Source organism: Chanodichthys erythropterus, chromosome 10 (genome assembly GCF_024489055.1).
Source record: "Chanodichthys erythropterus isolate Z2021 chromosome 10, ASM2448905v1, whole genome shotgun sequence".
NCBI lineage: Eukaryota > Metazoa > Chordata > Actinopteri > Cypriniformes > Xenocyprididae > Chanodichthys > Chanodichthys erythropterus.
In genome coordinates, this window is record NC_090230.1 from 49,949,180 (window position 1) to 49,969,223 (window position 20,044).

Genomic DNA, 20,044 nt, shown 5'->3' on the forward strand with positions numbered 1-20,044 from the left:
AATGCTAGTGTTACAGTCCCTCTCAGAGATGATTTGTGGTTGTGGAATGTTTGGCGAGTCTGTTTTCCCTCATTTATCGGCCTCTTGCTCACATTTCTGAAAAGAATCGCTTCCTGTGGATCATCATGTTCATTCAGCCTGGTTGTCATAGTGATATTTGAAAAGTTATGTAGTAAATTAAATCACGTTTTCTTTTGGAGGAAAACGAAATTACATAACATGCAAGCACGGCACCAGAGAGAGCTGAAGTGAGTGTGTTTATACAGGGGATGGGAAAAATTCATCTGAAAGGCTGAATCACCTGGATCAGATCCATAGATGGAGAAAGCTAGACTGAACAAACATTGGTCACTGAGGTTGTGTGTTTGCCCACTGATTTACTCCATGTCTGATTTCCCAGCAACCCCTGGTTCGTCTGCGGGGAGGTGCTAATATCGGTGAAGGGCGAGTGGAGGTGCTGAAGAATGGTGTTTGGGGAACGGTCTGTGACGATAACTGGAACCTGAGGGCCGCTACCGTTGTGTGTCGAGAGCTGGGCTTCGGGAGCGCCAAGGAGGCTCTCAGTGGAGCAAAGTTAGGACAAGGTTAGTATGTCTTCTCATGCAAAATACATTATGTCAATGGTTCTAAACTGGTGGATCACGGAGAGGGTTGGGAGTCGATCCTAAAAGAATCAGTTTTTAGATTCTGAGGCATTGAGAATCAAGAGCTGTCTCCATTACCTTGATTTCTAAACTACTACATGTCCCAGAACAGCCTTAAGATCTAGTAGAGGGAATTTTGATTCAATCAATTGTCTTGATTACCAAAAAGACTTTTTTTACACCATTATGCTAATAGGTGGTTTTGAGTATCTTTTTAAATATTATGAGTGATTCCTTCAATCACTTTTAAAATACAGAATTTATTCTTGGAATGTGCATTAATAGTTTTGAAAACTGGAATCAAACAGCTGTAGTTGCAGATCTGTACTGAAGAGGAGTTAAAAAGACAAAATCCAACTCATGCATAGCTTATATTTCACAACTGGCTCTCAGAAATCTATAATATCCCTTAAATGCATGACTGTTTCGCCGATCATTCTTACATATTCGGGTCTTTATCGACCCTGATCTATATCTAACATGGAAGGATCTCTACCTGTCGCGATAATATAAAACTCCTCTGATATTAGAGTAACAATTACAGAAGAACAAATCATATTTTGTTACCTTTTGGAGCTGGAAAGGGCTCGGTTTGAGCAGATGTTTTATGCCATCATCTTTGTCCTCGTCAGAGCTCATTTCCCAGTAAATTCAGCAAATAATGGGCTAGTTTTAAGTTTGAGGTCATGAATATGAGCCCATTTGCAATCTCAAAAATATTCTCAAAACTATATAATTTTCAACATCTTCAAAATCAATATTTTGATCGCTAACAGCTTCACCAGATTCACCCTGTAACAGTTACAGTCATATTTGATTGCGTTTAGTACTTGCTCTGCAGTAAATCGCTGAGCCATTTCATGTTTTGCTTATTCTTTCGTTTTTTTGTCTAACTGAATCGTCACTTCATCATTGCGTATCAGACATTGCCACCTTGTGGAATAAAGGTAAATTGCACTTATTCCGTCATCTAAGATTCAGTTATTGTTGTGCAGAAAAAAATATATGTACACTGATACACACCTTGGGTCGTTAGTGACCCTATAAAATTTTTTACAAAAAATGTATACAAAAATAGGCATTCTTTTATAATTTTAAGGGATATCTACATTTTGGAAAGAGAATAATGATATATATACCCATTTAGCAGAAAGCAAGAATCGGTCACACATTGTCCTTTTCAAAACAACAGCATCTACGGCAGCCTCCAACTCTGGCATTCATCAGCAATTCATGGATCACTGACCTTTAATAATGTGTCTTTGATCAAACACATGAGAGGCAGACACATGTGAACATTCTTTGACTAGGAGACTCGTGCATAATGAAACATCTGTTCTTCAACTGCATGTGCAGATAGCTGCTCCTCAGCTGATGTTTGGCTTATAGTTGATTTTAAAATCCATTTTCAGTGAATTTGCAGAGAGATGACAGGAAATATTTAAGACATGCGCACTTGTATACTTTTATTTTATTCCTATGCACAAGTTTTCACTGCAATCACATACTTTTATTTTATTCCTATGCACAAGTTTTCACTGCAATCACATTGTACTATAACTGAATTTCGAGATGAGAACAGTGCATTCTTCTTTTTCAAAGAGGGTTGTTTCAGGATTTATTGAATAATGCAGCCTACAAATTGGCTGTCAATCTTCAAATTTACTTTAGCTTTCAGCTATGAAAACTACTTTAAAACATTCCCAAACTGTTTTGATTCACATTAATATACATTCTTCTCGATTAAAAGTGTTTGTTCATTTACTCATGTTTTCAGAAATTGACAGTGAAGTCAACAACTCTTTGCTTATTCTAGTTTAAACAAATACAAACCTTCTGCAGTTCTCCCAAAACACCCTCCTAAAATCCATGTATGCACAGTTATTACTGTCATCTGATGTCTGATTGGCAGAGAACATCAGATAAACAAAATTGTTTGCTGCATCTAATGGGAAAAAAAACAAAACATTTCATGTGACTCCAATGAATAGTATCTGATTAAGGTTTTTTAGTTGAATTCTCAATGTGCTTTTGTGCAAGTCAATTCACTCTAGGTTACTTCGAGAATTGATTCGCTACCCCTGCTAAATTTGTGTTTTAAACATGCAATATCTGTGTATTAAAGGGTTAGTTCACCCAAAAATGAAAATTATGTCATTAATGACTCACCCTCATGTCGTTCCAAACCCGTAAGACCTTCGTTCATGTTCGGAACACAGTTTAAGATATTTTAGATTTAGTCCGAGAGCTTTCTGTCCCTCCATTGAAAATGTATGTACGGTATACTGTCCATGTCCAGAAAGGTAATAAAAACATAATCAGAGTAGTCCATGTGTCTTACGGGTTTGTAACGACATGAGGTTGAGTCATTAATGACATAATTTTCATTTTTGGGTGAACTAACCCTTTAAATCTGCTCAATTCTGATTGGACAATAATTGCATCATTTAGTTGTCAAGTCTTGTAGAATAATGACTAAATAAAATGACTACAAAAAAAAAACTATGCTAAAAAAATGATAAAATATGCTTATTGTTTGTTGTTATGTACTTTTTTTTAGCTGAAACTTCAATATAATCTACAGATAAGACAATAAAATAATTTAAACTCAAATTTCCTGTCCATGAACACCCTATTTTTTGTCATAATACACTGTATATTACCATGAACTTAATACTGTAAATTGAAGATGAATGTACATGTTTTTTCCTTAGGAATGGGTCCGGTCCACATGAACGAGGTGGAGTGCTCTGGATTTGAGAAATCTCTCACTGACTGCTACTTCAATAATGATGCGCTGGGCTGCAATCATGAGGAAGACGCTGCCGTACGCTGCAATGTACCTGCCATGGGTTTCCAGAAGAGGGTGAGGACTCTTAAACTTTCCCTACATATTCCGTTAATGTTCTAACAATAGTTAGAAATTAATTAATCAGTAAGATTTTAAAGCAATGGATACTTTTGACTACAACAGATTCGCCTAAGCGGAGGAAGAAACCCCTTTGAGGGACGTGTAGAAGTTCTCGCTGATAAGAACGGTTCTCTGGTTTGGGGAACTGTTTGTAGTGAAAACTGGGGGATTATAGAGGCCATGGTGGTCTGCAGACAGCTGGGATTAGGCTTCGCCAGCCATGCTTTTCAGGTAAACCTACATTACGTTCAAACCAAGAAACTTTCTGTTGGTCAAACTTGAACCCGTTGAATCCATACACATTTTGCATTCACATTGTGTCCTAGTTAAATGTTTAGATTTCACCCATGAAAATTCATCTAACAATGGTAAACGTGACCGCAACTTTTCTAACCTTCTCATGAAGGTCCACCTTCAATAGAATCATCCTGATAGTGTTCATATCACTCATGCATTTGAGACTATTTTGGAGTGTTTGGTGTAGATGAAGAACTTTAATGAAGGCACATACCATGTATCCAATGTGGCGTCCCCATTTCATCCACCAAAAGTTTGCTGGATGCCATAATCTTATTAAATCCCTTTTATTTAAATCATAATTGAATGTGCATGTAAGATCACACAGACTTTAAAGAGCTGAAATGGCTGGACTAGAGACAGATAATTAACAGCCCAGTGACAAACTCATGGTGATACAAGGCTGGAAACTATTTTTGCATTAGAAACAGTATGGAAGGAACAGTTTTTATGAGTGGAAATTGGAAACGCTAAAGTGCTTCTACAGGCTAATGCCATGATTAAGTGTTATTACGATGATTGACTTAAATTTGCCACTAGCTGAGGCATATGGCCGCATGTCAAGACATTATGACCACGATGGCTTCGACCTCGAGACTCAAAGTAGTTAAATCTAATGTCACTCATGGTCAGTTATTAGAGCATTCTGAAAGCCTAGCATGAATGATACGTACAGGTTTATGCTGGTGTGGTGTTGATTTAACTGCTGCCCTGCTTATAAAACACCAGCCTAAACATTTTAGCTGGTTTTATTAAGTCTCCCATCCCGGTCAGACGGTCAGACTTTGCTGGTTTTAGAGGGTTTTAGGCACATTTTAACTGGTTAGGCTTGGAGAACCCATTTAAACTAGCTAAAACCAGCATAATGTCATGATTATGTTCAGTTTCTGTCATGTCTGTATTAGTTCTGGTTTGTTTCAATGGTTTCTGCTTACTTAATCTTCATCCAGCTGTTCCTGTTTAGTCTCCTCATTTGTGTATTTATACTCCCTGTTCTGTTCAGTCCTTGTCGGTTATTGTTTGTGATTCCCCTGAGCTTGCTACTTCATTAAAGGTGCCCTAGATTTAAAAATTGAATTTATCTTGGCATAGTTAAATAAGAGTTCAGTACATGGAAATGACATACAGTGAGTCTCAAACTCCATTGTTTCCTCCTTTTTATATAAATCTCATTTGTTTAAAAGACCTCTGAAGAACAGGCGAATCTCAACATAACACCGACTGTTATGTAACAGTCTGGGTGTACGCCCCCAATATTTGCATATGCCAGCCCATGACCAATGCATTACACAATGGCAGAACGTCTGGATCTGCACAGCTGAATCGTCAGACTAGGTAAGCAAGCAAGAACAATTGAGAAAAATGGCAGATGGAGCGATAATAACTGACATGATCCGTGATTACATGATATTTTTAGTGATATTTGTAAATTGTCTTTCTGAATGTTTCGTTAGCATGTTGCTAATGTACTGTTAAATGTGGTTCAAGTTACCATCGTTTATTACTGTATTCACGGAGACAAGAGCCGTCGCTATTTTCATTTTTAAACACTTGCAGTCTGTATAATTCATAAACACAACTTCATTCTTTATAAATCTCTCCAACAGTGTAGCATTAGCCGTTAGCCATGGAGCACAGCCTCAAACTCATTCAGAATCAAATGTAAAGAATATAACAGTATACAATACTCACATAATCCGGCGCATACATGCAGTATGCATGACGAACACTTTGTAAAGATCCATTTGAGGGTTATATTAGCTGTGTGAACTTTGTTTATGCACTGTTCAAGGCAAGCGCGAGCTCCGTGGGCGGAGAGCGTGCGATTTAAAGGGACCGCAACCCTGAATCGGCGCATTTCTATTTATGTCCCAAAAAATTTATTTAAAAAAATCTGTTGTATTTTGAGCTGAAACTTCACAGACACATTCAGGGGACACCTTAGACTTATATTACATCTTGACAAAAAAGGTTCGATGGCACTAAAATAAGACTGTACTAAAATAAAGTGCATACCACATACACTACGGTTCAAAATTTTTAGTCAGTAATTTAATACTTTTATTCAGAAAGAACAAATAACTGATCAAATGTGACACTAAAGACTTCTAAATTGCTTTCAAATAAATTCTGTTCTTTTGAATTTTCTGTTTATTAAAGAATCCTGCAAAAAATGTATCACGGTTTCCACAAAAATATTAAGCAGCACAACTGTTTCCAACATTGATAATTATAAGAAATGATTCTTGAGCAGCAAATCAGCATATTATACATTCTGAACGTCATGTGACACTGAAGACTGGAGTAGTGATGCTGAAAACTCAGCTTTGCAATGACAGGAAGATATGACATTTTACAATATATTAAAATAAATAAATAAATAAATAAAAAAGAAAACATTTATTTTAAATTGTAATAATATTTCACAATATTACTGTATTTTTGTCAAATAAATGCAGCATTGGTGACTTACAAGCATAATAAAGTGATTTAAATTGTGCATTAACTTAATAGTGAAGTTTGTACACTTTGACATGCTGTTGGTCACGTTTTCAGACTGTTACAAAAGCTCAAAAAGTGCAAGATACAACTTCCAGATGTTTGAGTGGTCATTAAACATGATTTGTCTGACAGTCTGGACCGGTGGGTCTTTCCAGACAGCATGTGTGGAAGATTTTCAGCATTGGGGGGAGTTGAAGGAAGCACATGGAAAGTCTGACAGAATGTGCCCACATTCCCCCTGCCCACGCTGGGAGTCCTGTAGGCTTATCTATCAGAGGAGGCAGTGACTCAGCCTAAGACACAACACATGGAAAACAGAACATAATACTGATGATTACTCATCACGAACATATGTTTGTGCAGTCATGAACACTGACAAAGTCTTTCCCGATCTTGCGGGGTACGGCATGTCTTATGTTTCAAACCTCTAAACTTATACAACAGCTCTAATGAAAAAGCAATCTTGAGAGCAGATGCTCAGGAACATGCAGTCGAGCTGTAAAATGTGATTGAACGGCCCTCGTTTGGTGAGAAGGTGTAATGACACCCAGATATCCATCTTCATGGGTTAGCAATATTCAATTTCAAAACACTAATACATTTCTTTCTGATGTTGTTGAAGTAACAAAAAGCACCATAAAGAGATAGTTCAACCAAAAATTTTAATTCTGTCATCATTTACCCTCAAGTTGTTCTAAACCTGCATGAATTTCTTTCTTCTGCTGAACACAATATTATACTATACAATATTATACTATATAATACTATATATATAATTATACTACGGAAGTCAGTGGAGCTCATCAACTGTTTGGTTACCGATATTCTTCAAAATATCTTCTTTTGTGTTCAGCAGAAGAAAGAAATTCATACAGATTTGGAACAACTTGAGGGTGAGTAAATGATGACAGATTATTCATTTTGGGGGAACTATCCCTTTAAAGGTATTCTATATGTGTTACATTCCAGTTTTGTGTGATGAAAAGACAATTTGAACCGAATCAATGAGTGAATCATTTGTTTGTCAGTTCCTTTCAATAAACTGATTGTTTTTGTTTCAGAAATCCTAACTGATTATTATGCAAATTACATTTTAACTTGCGGACTAGATAATATGGTTTAAAAATGTGATTGGCATGAAACGCCAGTTGTGATAGTCCTTTCTTCCCTATTTTCTATCCAAGGCAAATGCCTTCTCAAACAAGAAAAAATGTAGGGTGGGAATGGGGAATTGATTGGATGGTCGAACGGTTGTGATTTGCTATTGGTGGATCTCATGTGAGTGACAGGTTGACCCGCCCTCACACCAGTAAACACATCATCAGAAAAGATGTCACTGCAAGAGGGAGGGAAGTTATTTTGATTGAAGATTATGAGGACACATGAATTTTAAAAAAGTGACTTCATGAAGACTTTAAAATGAGAATATGAATATATTGTGGTACTCAAAAAAATGTCAGCAATAATTCCTATGATAAGCTCACCGACTAATATTTAACGTGTGTTTGTATAGGAGACGTGGTACTGGGCTGGAGATGCAAATGCAGACAATGTTGTGATGAGTGGGGTCAGATGCTCAGGAACTGAGATGAGTCTTCCTCAGTGTCTTCATCACGGGAAACACATCGACTGCCCGAAAGGAGGAGGACGCTTCGCCGCTGGGGTCTCCTGCTCTGATAGTGAGACAATAACCTCTTGTTGATTATCATTTTCTTGTGTAATAGTCATTTAACTCCCTGTCTTGTAAAGCTTAATCTAATGGTTGAATAAAGAGCAGCTCCAAATATCTCACAATGCAATGCAATCTACTTAACCTTTCATTCCGACTATTACATAATTATTATTCATTCATTGAAAATTAATGTTTAAAGGATTAGTCCACTTTCAAATAAAATTTCCCTGATAATTTACTCACCCCCATGTCATCCAAGATGTTCATGTCTTTCTTTCTTCAGTCGAAAAGAAATGAAGGTTTTTAATGAAAACATTCCAGGATTATTCTCCTTATAGTGGACTTCAGTGGACCCCAAACAGTTGACGGTCAAAATTACAGTTTCAGTGCAGCTTCAAAAGGCTTTAAACGATACCAGACGAGGAATAAGGGTCTTATCTAGAGAAACGATCAGTCATTTTCTAGAAAAATATAACTGTATATGCTTTATAAACACAAATGATCACCTTCCAAGTGGTTTCGATTTCCGTATTCTTCAAAAAGCTTACGCTGGATGTCCTACGCCTTCCCTATTCTACTTACGGAAAAAAATGGAACTGGTGCCGCGTTCATTCCGTAAGTTCCGTAAGAAGTCCACTATAAGGAGAAAAATCCTGGAATGTTTTCATCAAAATCCTACATTTCTTTTCGACTGACGAAAGAAAGACGTGAACATCTTGGATGACATGGGGGTGAGTAAATTATCAGGAAAGTTTTATTTGAAAGTGCACTAATACTTTAACTCTGTGAAACTAAACTTAAGGACCAACTAAGCCCATCTGACCTGGTTGTCTAGACTGATATGTATGGAGGAATTTGCTCTGTCTGACCTCTGATCTCATCGCTCACAGCGGCTCCTGACCTGGTGTTAAACGCCCAACTGGTTGAGCAGACCACCTATCTGGAGGACCGGCCCATGTACGCCCTACAGTGCGCCCTAGAGGAGAACTGCCTGTCCAGCACAGCGAAAAAGAATGACCACAGCTCCTACCGCCGCCTTCTCCGCTTCTCTTCCCAGATCCACAACGTCGGCCAAGCTGACTTCAGACCCAAAATGGGTTACCATGCCTGGACCTGGCACGAGTGTCACAGGCAAGACCACAAACACCTCAGTAAACAACATAAATACAAAGATATACACTAAAACGTCAACATAAAATGCCAATATGACGACGTTTAAAACTTCTCAAAGTCTCAAATTGTTGCGTTGTGTCTCTGTGTACAGGCATTACCACAGCATAGAGGTTTTTACACATTACGACCTGCTGAGTCTGAATGGCACCAAGGTGGCAGAGGGTCACAAGGCCAGTTTCTGTCTAGAGGACACTCAGTGTGACGAAGGTGAGAACTTCTTAAGAGATGGTACAATACTGCTAAAGTTACTCAACACTAGTTCATAGGGGTTCAGAGTTGAATTCAACCTTAAACAGCTCTACAGAAGACAATAGTGTCGTTATTCAGCTCGAATGTTCAAAGATCTAATTGGTTGTTTTCTTTGATCCAGGTATTCAGAAACGGTACGCTTGTGCCAACTTTGGTGAACAGGGCATAACCGTTGGCTGCTGGGACACCTACAGACATGACATTGATTGTCAGTGGATCGATATCACAGATGTGAAACCAGGAGACTATATTTTCCAGGTACTGTTTCAACTCAAGTGAACTGAAAGTAAAAATCAGGAGTTTGATTTTACTAACATGACTCTGTCACACAGGTCGTAATCAATCCTAACTATGACGTAGCCGAATCGGATTATACCAACAATGTCTTGAAGTGCAAGTGTCGCTATGATGGATACAGGATATGGGCGTACAACTGTCATACAGGTGAGTTGGTTAGAAAAATACTGTATTGAAGGTCTGCCACGTTAGCAGTAGTGACAGGCGCTTTCGAAACGCTGCTTTGTGAAGCTTCGAAACCTTTGCAGATCATTTGTTGTCGCTACCATTTGTATGGTTTTTACCTGATCTCGGATCAGTCGTAATCATTTTGGTGACACATTTGTATAGCAAAAAGGAATATTAGTTAAGTCTTATATTGGCCTGTTTAGCCAAGCCCTCCATAAAACAAGCAAAACAAGCCATGCAAATGAATAAAAGAACACATATTATTCAGACTATCCATATGTATTGGTATTATATTATTTGTTAATTGCATTTAAGAGATTACACTTTCAATAAAACGTTTGCAGTGCTTGGCATTTCATGGGCTTTTATTTTGCGGAGCAATTGGTTCAAAGTTTCAAAAAGGTTTGTTTCTCCCATCAGTAGTTAGAAGTGAATAATACCACCTCTACCACTTTCCAGGTGGCTCGCTGAGTTCAGACATGGACGAATACCCTGGAATGAGCAACCAGCTGCACCGCAGATAGGAGACATTCAGGAACAACAAAGGCTCTCAGTGGACGACGCTGTAGGCTGTCACTCAAGACTCTTCAAATATGACTGACCACTAGAGAGACTCCAACACTTCAAAAGGCAGAGGCCGCTGCTCTGTTAACCGACCTCCAAATATAGACACAGTCGTTAGGTTGAAGGACAGCTCGTGTTCACTGTCCTCGCTATATCAAGCTTGCTTTGTTCAGAATTATCATCATATCATCACAAACTTAAATGTACTGTACTTATTGCATTTCTGTGTTTGAACTGCTAGTTAATCACTGTATAGTGGTTACAAACTCATGCTTTAATGTTCAAGCTTGGATCTTCCTCAACGTTTCAATTCTTTCTGCATTACGACTTAAAATATCGCAAAGCCTGCAGTTTCATGAACCCAAACTCACTTGCGGCTGTCAGACTCTTTTGTGGTTAACACTTCAAGCATGTCAAGTAATTTATTGTGTTCAGTCAGGGATTATATTTTGTCAACTTTTGTGTATGCAATGTGAAACTGTAAGAATTTGTTGCAAATTTGTGAAGCATCTACCCTCCGTTTTACGAGGGTACCTATGACCAGTTCAATGGTTTCCAGGTATACAATGTGTTTATGACTGAACAACACATTTGGTCAAACTATTGCACTGTTTTCTATAATAAAAGCAATTTGTGTGTGATTTGGAGAATGGTGTTAATGTTAACCTGGCTACCCATGTATTTTCAGTGCTAAACAAACATTTAGTGAAAATGTAATAAACAGAAATAAGTTTTCAACAGTTACTATTTGACAAATATGACACAGTAACTGTAAAAACCAAATTATTCATGTAAAAACAGAATTATCTATATTAAGTTATATATCAACAAATAATACTATCGTATTTTAAACAAAACAAATTTTCATGTGCTAAAGAAGCCATTTAAACTCCTATCCAATCTCAAATTACAAACAAGCTAAACAAGAAACAGCATGACCTTCTTATGATTAGTCTTGTTAAACTTTATTTAATCATCAGATTCAATAATACGGGCCTGTACCCATTGTTAGGAAATCCAATCAAAACACACTTATTACTAACCTCTGTCACATTCAACGCACCCTAAACAGCAACAGCATTTCATACTTGCTTCAAAATAGGCAAAAGAGCTTATTGCTAATTTAAATATACATAAGATTATATTTAAAATGGCTGAACTTGATGCCAGACCTGATAATATGGAGAAAGAGAAAGCTAACAAGACTGTTTTCTGCTAACAAGAAAACACTCATGAAATAATCAAATGATCATTTAACAAACTATTTTTCTATTTTTCTTAAACAGTACAGAACTCAAAAAAAACAAAACTGGAAATTTGGGAGACGACATATTTCATGTGTTTTAAGAATTTCCACTTCCTGTGCTGCATAAACAAAGCTTCACAGCATCTCCTTTTCTTCTAGATTGTGTTGTAGTTGATTTCCAAGACAATTGTCATTTGAACGAATCAAAAACAAGACAGGAACTCAGGCAGACTTATTCAGTTGTTGTCATTTCCTTAAACCTCCTCTCAACCCCAGTGCTCTGGTCACCATTCTGCGAGCCACCTCTGTGTCCGTTTGTGGCCTTTCCCTCACCGGCTGAATGAACTCTGCATGGGGGACAAATCATCATCATATAGTCAGTAATATACTCATTTTAAACATGTTTAGTACACAGATCAGTGACATGATGTTTGTATGTATCTATTGATTAATTCAAAATACAAAAATGTATACACTTTCCAAAAAAAAAAAAAAAAAAAAAGAATTGAAAGTTATACACCTATGTTGATGTTTGAACAAGGTATTTTGTTATTTTTCTTGATCATGGATGATCTAATATCTTCTGAAAGACATTCTGTGGCTTAGCTTTGGTACCTGCTCGTCTGGCCGCTTTCCACTTTGCTTTCTGGCTCCCATCTAGAAGTGAGCGGGTCTTCAGAATCGGGTGCTGAAGAGAGAGCGCCTGTGTAGCTGAAAAGATCCAAATATATCAGTCAAACATAAAAAATAAAGGATGATAATTCTTGATACATGAATGCAAAAATGCTGCCTGATGAAACAATACCTGCTGACTGACTTGAAAATATCCCGAGAGCATGAGTGTTATCCACCCACTTGATCTTCATCCCCCCTTCACTGGAAACAGAAGTAGACCAGTTTATGGATTTGTAATATTATTATTATTATTTCTCTCACATTATAAGGGTGACATATCACCTATAATCAGCAAAGGCATCAAGAAGGTCATCCGTTTTAAAAAAGGCAGGAAAGTTGTAGATCTCAATGACGTGGCCGAACTCCTCTGGGTCAAGCCAGATGTTCGCATAGGCGGGGAAATCATTGCAGGTGTTCAGTATGGTGATGTCCCCGCATATGAGTTTGGCTTTGATCTGACAGAAAACAGAATAAAGATGATTTTTTTTTTTTTTTATTCTGGCAAGAGATGCATTGGGTCTCATTCAGTAACCATACGTACGCACAAATTTGTGCATGAAATCTGAACGTTCAAATACCATACTAACATTTATTCAAAATTGTAGGAACAACTAAAAAAACGTGTACACAAAAATCACTTACTCTGGGTGACCTCGTAATCGTGTACTAAGACCGACAGAAAATGAAAAGTTGTGATTTTCTAGGCTGATATGGCTAGGAACTATACTCTCATTCAGGCGTAATAATCAAGGAACTTTGCTGCCGTTCCATGGCTGCAGCAGTGCAATGATATTACGCAGCGCCCGTGAGCCCCTGCTTTCGCAGGGAACGTGCCTTGCAGATATGATGACGCATGTGAGAGACGCTGCGTAATATCATTGCGCCTGCTGCAGCCATGATACGGAAGCAAAGTTCCTTGATTATTACGCCGGAATGAGAGCATAGTTCCTAGCCATATCAGCCTAGAAAATCACAACTTTTCATTTTCTGTCGGTCTTAGTACACGATTTAACTACAGAAGAGTCAAGTTTTAAATAGGAAAAATATCAAAACTCTTTGGTCATTTTTAAGCGCAATGCTAACGGTCTAATCAGATTCAATGAACTATGCTAAGCTATGCTAAAAGTGGTACCGCCAGAACCGGAGATCGGCTGAATGGATTAGAAAACGGTAAAACTCAACTATTTAACTCTAGGGGAGTTGGAAAATGAGCCTATTTTCAAAAAAAGTGGAGTGTTCCTTTAATGACAGCGAGGAGCACTAGGAGCACAACATCTGCAGTTTAGTTTAAAGAGGAATTATTATGACAAAATATTTTAGCGAGAACAATGATCAGTGATGCACACTTAACTTCGATATTATGGAAGACACTGCTGGATTCGGTGGTCGAACGGTCCATTGTCCAGTTTGAAGAGATCCAATGATAATATCTTACTGTATAACCGCAGATACACGGAGGTGTTGATGTCGTGTGAAGGATCTTCAAACAATTACCACTGTATTTGAAGGATATAATTTGAGGAAAACGGCAAGATTTGCACGCTTCCTTTTTTGAAATACTTTGTCAGTGACGCACCGAGACAGACAGTTGTATTTACACTGCAATAAATAAGTAGACCGATCTGTTTCTACTAAAAATAGCCTATAAACATCCTAAAAGATATATTCACCTTATCAGTAAAACTGCATAAATTTGATTTGAATTGTTTAAAACTATTAAAATACTATTTGGTCAGTTGAAATTCTATTCTAAAACCTTTATCTGAAGCATTTGATACAATTTTGTTTTTATTGATATTTTGATATATTTATTCTAAAACATAAAGAGGATATTGGATGATTTTTATCAATGTAGTGTATTGCACAAATGGCATTTTTAGTCCATATCTAATATTTTCCAATGTCTTGTACCTTTGACGGTATTAACCATGGTGTCACGTGGATGGGAACATGCATGGAAATTATATGCAGATGAGGTTATGCATAGTAAAACTAGGCGTCATAAGCTCCATATTTGGTGATTTCGGGGAGGAGACGGGGTAGAGATGCACATACTCACATTCTTTCAGTGACTGGGATTTATAAAGGGATTTTTACAAAGGTTCTGGCATATGCATGGTTTCATAAATCTGAATATTTTTGTGCGTACGCAGAATTTAGCTTTTGCGCGTATGTACACTTTTAGGATGAAATCTACGCAAAGTTTTATAAATGAGGCCCCGGGGCTGTATTTCTCAAAAGCATTGTGAGCTAAGTTGATCGTAAACACCATTGGTTTCAATGGTTCTAGGATCTACTTAGGCTTACGATGCTTTTGAGAAAAGCAGCCCAGGTGTAAACAGGCCCAAACATGTGGTCGCTCATTTAGAATACTCCATATTCATTAAAGGTGCCCTAGAACTTTTTTTAAAAGATGTAATATAAGTCTAAGGTGTCCCCTGAATGTGTCTGTGAAGTTTCAGCTCAAAATACCCCATAGATTTTTTTTAATTCATTTTTTTAACTGCCTATTTCGGGGCATAATTAGAAATGCGCCGATTCAGGGTGTGTGGGCCTTTAAATCTGGTGCTCCACGCCCCAAGAGCTCACGCTTGCCTTAAACAACATAAAAAATGGATCTTTACATAGTGTTCGTCATGCAGCATGTCTAATCGTGCAAGTACAGTGTTTATTTTGATGTTTACATTTGATTATGAATGAGTTTGATAGTGCTCTGTGGCTAACGGCTAATGCTACACTGTTGGAGAGATTTATAAAGAATGAAGTTGTGTTTATGAATTATACAGAATGCAAGTGTTTAAAAATGAAAATAGCGACGGATCTTTTCTCCGTGAATACAGTAAGAAACGATGGTAACTTGAACCACATTTAACAGTATATTAGCAACATGCTAATGAAACATTTAGAAAGACAATTTACAAATATCACTAAAAATACCATGAATCATGTCAGTTATTATTACTCCATCTGCCATTTTTTGCTATTGTTCTTGCTTGCTTACCTAGTCTGATGATTCAGCTGTGCACATCCAGACGTTCTGCCCTTGTCTAATGCCTTTCATAATGTTGGGAACATGGGCTGGCATATGCAAATATTGGGGACGTACACCCCCACTGTTACGTAACAGTCAGTGTTATGTTGAGATTCGCCTGTTCTTCGAAGGTCTTTTAAACAAATGAGATTTATATAAGAAGGAGGAAACAATGGAATTGGAGACTCACTGTATGTCATTTCCGTGTACTGAACTCTTGTTATTTAATTTTGCTGAGGTAAATTCAATTTTTGATTCTAGGGCACCTTTAACATTAGAACGAGGCTAACAAATTCATTTAAGTATGCATTATGCAATAGGTGGAAAATGTTTCATGAAAAGTTCTCCTGTGCATTTAAATATGAATAATCCAAGCTAATTATTAGTGTACGAGACCCATAAAGTTACAATACCTCAGAGAGCAAACTCTCATCAAGGTTCTGGTGCTGGAGTGTCGCATCAATGGGAAGGACCGTGTTGTTGGCACAGTTTTCATCTGCTTGGTCATCTAATGTCAAAGACATGAAGAAAGACACAGCCTGGTCGCAGGCTGGAGGCCACGGGGAAGGCCCAGTCCGTGAAAGCTGCACAAACTCCTGATCGGCCAGTGATTGGTCAGTGCTGTCTACCTCTGTCTCCTGATTGGATACAAGAGGTTCCTTAGCAACATCAGAGCTAGAATCCTCTGATGATTCCTTGAGATTTAGTTGCTCCAGATCTACCTTATGTCTTATAGCACGTGGAACATAAATAGCCTTGTCTGGTCGTCTGGCTCTGTGTCTGTTGCCTTTGTTCTCCATTTCCCTGTCCCGACTGCGTGCTCGTACATGGGAACTGATTTCCGTATCTCTATGATCCTCTTCTGGCAATCTGTCAGATGCACCACAATGATGAAACACCAAATTTCTGTGAGCATGTCATGTGACAATAGCTCTGGCAGCTTTACCTGAGGTCAGAATAGCACACCACGACTCTGCGGGCACAGCCCTCACCCACAGAGAATGTGCTGAGGTTGGGGAGATTGCCGGTGGTTTGGTGAATCAGGAACCGAAGTCGGCTCGGGACAGGCGGGAAGAGTAGAACGCTACAACATTTAAAAGATATATGGAAGATATAGTTAAATTATATTTACATATATCATATTTAGATATAGCTTTACACACACAACAGGGGTGTAGCTTGGTAGGGGGTAACCCCAACAATAACCAAGACTAATTATGCCCCAAACTATATATAACATTACATATAATTATATATATATAATTACACATCCAGACCTTTCATGATAAGCACTAAGGCTCTCAAAAGAATCACGCAGCTATCTACACAGCATGATGCGCTATAAGATTTGTGAAAGCACTCTAATCATTACACTGACGATAAAATGTGTGGCCCATTTTAATTATATACAGATTTACTACCATACAACACCATGAAGAAAATCATTCATCTAAAACAGCCATACAATCTAAGAATACTGATGAGGACAAAAGGGAGAAAACACAGATATGCACCAATATAAATAAGGCTTTTTTTAAAAACTACTCATGAACGCCTTTACAAGAATTGATAACATTTTACTGTAGTAACACGCTGTAGTTACTTTTCATGGAAAGTACTAGGCCTTATAAGTATGGTAATCTTATCTGTAAATATAGCATTAACAAAAGCCAAAATTAGAAGAATTATTATTATTATGGTATATTTTTATAAGGGCAAGTACACAGTAGAACCTAGAGCGTTAAAATGTGGACCTTCATGAATTATGGATAAAGCTAGTTCTCTCAAGGAGCAAAATGTGTTCTGTTCGAAACACGATTGATATTAGGAAAAACCTGGCTTTCTGGTATTCAGAGAGACTACATAAATTAATGAGATCCAGGTGAAATGAAAACAATATCTGTATAAGCGTTTTCAATGGAAGAAAATGTTAAGTCTGAAGTAGAAAATTCTGTGAAATGAAAAGGTCCCAGATGTTTATAATATAAAATACTTCATAGCTGTGTATCCTATGCAAAAAAAAAAAAGAAATTATGTTAACTAACAAATAATTGTAGTAATAAACTTTTCATGTGTGGGTTATACCACAAAAAATATTTTTTAAAAATATAACATCTCTAAAGGCAGAATGGCACAGGAACCTACTAAAAACTAATAATTTTGGTGAGTATTACTACTAACTACTGTTGGTGCGCCCTGCTTCAGATGTGTGAAGTAGTTACCTTTTCAGCTCATTTTTCTGTTGAAATACGTCCAGCTCCCCACGGACGGTGTGGATAAATGCAGTCTCTTGTTTGGGGAGGTAACAGCCACTGACGCAGGGAAGAGCCAGGGTGCTGGAGGCACGATCTTTATCCACAGAGACTCACAGGAGATGCTTTCAGTCCTGATTAAATTTTATTACACTTAATAAAAAAAAATTAACATATTAAGAGCGGATCAGTAACTTACAAGCCAACCATCATGAATAAAACAACAATATTAAAGTCGCTTGTGTTCGCTGAGTCCAACTAAAGAGAAAGATGATTAATTCACCTACAAATGTCCAAATCAAACCTAAAATTAAGGCACTTTAAATGTTATTTTATTGCCACTGGCTCAAGTATGCGTCGAATACCAAAAAAAACTAAGTATATCAGGGAAAGTGAATGACATTAAACATCAGCTCGTGAATCTAAACGCTAATTTGAACTCATTTAAACATTAGCAACTAGCTTAGCAGCACACCAGTCTCATTCAATAACATTATACGCGTTTCAAAATGCAACTGATTTAGACAAATAAACGTGTCACCCTTTAAAAACGATTAAATCCCAGTTTAAAAACGACATCTCAGGACAGCCGCAAACACCCTAACAACACTGAATTTAATTTAACCGACACCCCTGACGTCATGAAGATTTTCGGTGTGAAGGCTCTTCGTGCCCTCTAGCGGTCAGGGGTGCACAAACAATAGTTATTTTAAAGAGTTATTTTAAAAGTCACCATGAAATTAATTCTTTTTCTTTTTTAAAGGAATATTGCAGTATTTATTATAAATGATTTATCCGTGCACATCAAGTCAAAATCAAAATTTAAGTTTTTTAGCTTTTAGTACGAATATGTTAGCCTTAAGGCCTTTGCACGCTGAGTCCGAAATTTTTGCATGCGTTTTTTCGTATTCGTAACCCTAAAAAAATCGTCAAAACAATACAAAATGAAGTCTTCAAGCAATAAGCATGATTTAGTTGTCCTCTCTCTCCTTAAAAAGAGGAAATATGGGTCCATCCAATTTCGAGATTGCATAGAGAGAAAGGAGAATTCACCTCATCAAGGAGCTGTGTGATTATCCCGAGCGTTTCAAAGTTTACTTCAGGATGTCAGTTGCTCAGATTGATGCTTTGCTACTGGCACAATTCGGTCTCTTTGTATTCCTCACATTGTTTGTTATTCAGTGCTGCTGTTTTGTGCTGTAGACGACGTGGATCAACGGGATCAACATGTCAGATGGCATTCGGGATTTTTGCGTTCGCGTACGGTGGCTCTAAATTGTCAAAACGTCTCTCAAAAATCCGTGGCACACGGATGCGAAAAACGCAGAAAATCGAACCTGATCCGAATATTTTTTTGACGGACAAAAGTTTCGGAGGCAGTGTGCAAACGTGATTGACATAACGTGAGGTCGAATTTATTTTTTAACGTGCGAAAATTTCGCATGCGAATTTCAGACTCAGTGTGCAAAGGCCTTTAAGGTTATGAATAAGCTAGTGTGTTCCAAAACAATGATAAAATTCGCATTTAGGAAATATAAGCATTCAAAAGTCTCTCACTTCCGCAAAAATGGATCACGGATTTTCATGACATCACATCGCACTTCAGCTTCTAATCAAATCTTCGGTCCAATCAAATGCTTTCTAGAATCTGAAGTCCCGCCCCCTCCTCCTCTTACAGACACTGAGGCTGAAATCGGTCATTTGTTCACATATTTACTAGTTTCTACATGATGAATGGCACATAGTGCACTATATAGAGAACAGGGAACGATTCAGACTGTAAATATGCTTTCCATTGATGCGAATGAAGTCCGTTTTCACGTTAGTATAACTTGAACCGCAGCAGCACGAGCAGGCTGTTCCGGTCCAGGGACACGAGAGCACAGAGCGAATCATATCCGCGAGTCGGCTCAGACCACGAATGGTATTGGACCCATTTAAATTCTGCACAGAATGCTGGATTTTAAAGTGATCTAGAGGAGATTAAGAGGAGAAATGGTCAGATATTAAAAGAAAACAGGTTTTATTGAGTTTAACGCCTCTGGCCGAGTTGTGATATAAACGAAAAGCTATTGGCTATTTTTAAAAAGGAACGGGGCTGTTCAATATATCACCCTGTCTTCCTGTTTCAGTTGAAATGACGTCAACACATAGAATAATACTGCGCGTTCCAAGACACTTCAGCGGGCCTTTAAGTTCACGCGCCCTCGTAATCTTTAATGAAAATCTCTTCCCTGATTACGTTTACTGGTGCAAGGGTGGGACAACCTGTCACTCACCTGAGATCACAACCATCCAAACGATTCCCCACGGACACAATCAAGTCCCGCCCCACATTTTTTTATTGTTTGAGAAGCCGTTTC

General features: G+C 37.8%; 2 protein-coding genes across 4 annotated transcripts in view; one reads left to right on the forward strand and one right to left on the reverse strand.

Moving 5' to 3' along the window:
* loxl2a (lysyl oxidase-like 2a) overlaps nucleotides 1-11,136 on the forward strand; it is a 28,502-nt gene extending 17,366 nt beyond the window's left edge. For all 3 annotated transcript variants that reach the window (XM_067398068.1, XM_067398069.1, XM_067398070.1), the window contains 9 exons: nucleotides 401-584; nucleotides 3,359-3,510; nucleotides 3,619-3,786; nucleotides 7,868-8,033; nucleotides 8,917-9,157; nucleotides 9,291-9,406; nucleotides 9,570-9,706; nucleotides 9,781-9,892; nucleotides 10,373-11,136. In XM_067398068.1, coding sequence (XP_067254169.1) covers nucleotides 401-584; nucleotides 3,359-3,510; nucleotides 3,619-3,786; nucleotides 7,868-8,033; nucleotides 8,917-9,157; nucleotides 9,291-9,406; nucleotides 9,570-9,706; nucleotides 9,781-9,892; nucleotides 10,373-10,437 — 1,341 coding nt within the window. In that variant the 3' untranslated portion in view covers nucleotides 10,438-11,136. The remainder of the gene's footprint in view (nucleotides 1-400; nucleotides 585-3,358; nucleotides 3,511-3,618; nucleotides 3,787-7,867; nucleotides 8,034-8,916; nucleotides 9,158-9,290; nucleotides 9,407-9,569; nucleotides 9,707-9,780; nucleotides 9,893-10,372) is intronic.
* A 304-nt stretch (nucleotides 11,137-11,440) lies between these two features.
* r3hcc1 (R3H domain and coiled-coil containing 1) lies at nucleotides 11,441-19,976 on the reverse strand. The gene is made up of 8 exons (XM_067397145.1): nucleotides 19,961-19,976; nucleotides 17,652-17,793; nucleotides 16,376-16,513; nucleotides 15,843-16,299; nucleotides 12,681-12,853; nucleotides 12,529-12,599; nucleotides 12,339-12,434; nucleotides 11,441-12,070 (listed from the first exon to the last, which is right to left on the reverse strand). Exons 1-8 carry the CDS (start codon nucleotides 19,974-19,976, stop codon nucleotides 11,970-11,972), a joined length of 1,194 nt encoding a protein of 397 aa, XP_067253246.1. The 3' UTR covers nucleotides 11,441-11,969.
* Between the last annotated feature and the right edge of the window lie 68 nt (nucleotides 19,977-20,044).

Bases quoted from the DNA above. Each gene is read 5' to 3' on its own strand.
- r3hcc1 (XM_067397145.1), bottom strand. The intron at 12,854-15,842 runs GTATTGTAACTT...GTTTTCTGTCAG, and splicing joins ATGAGAGTTTGCTCTCTGAG to ATCAAAGCCAAACTCATATG. The intron at 12,600-12,680 runs GTGATATGTCAC...TTCTGTTTCCAG, and splicing joins GATGCCTTTGCTGATTATAG to TGAAGGGGGGATGAAGATCA.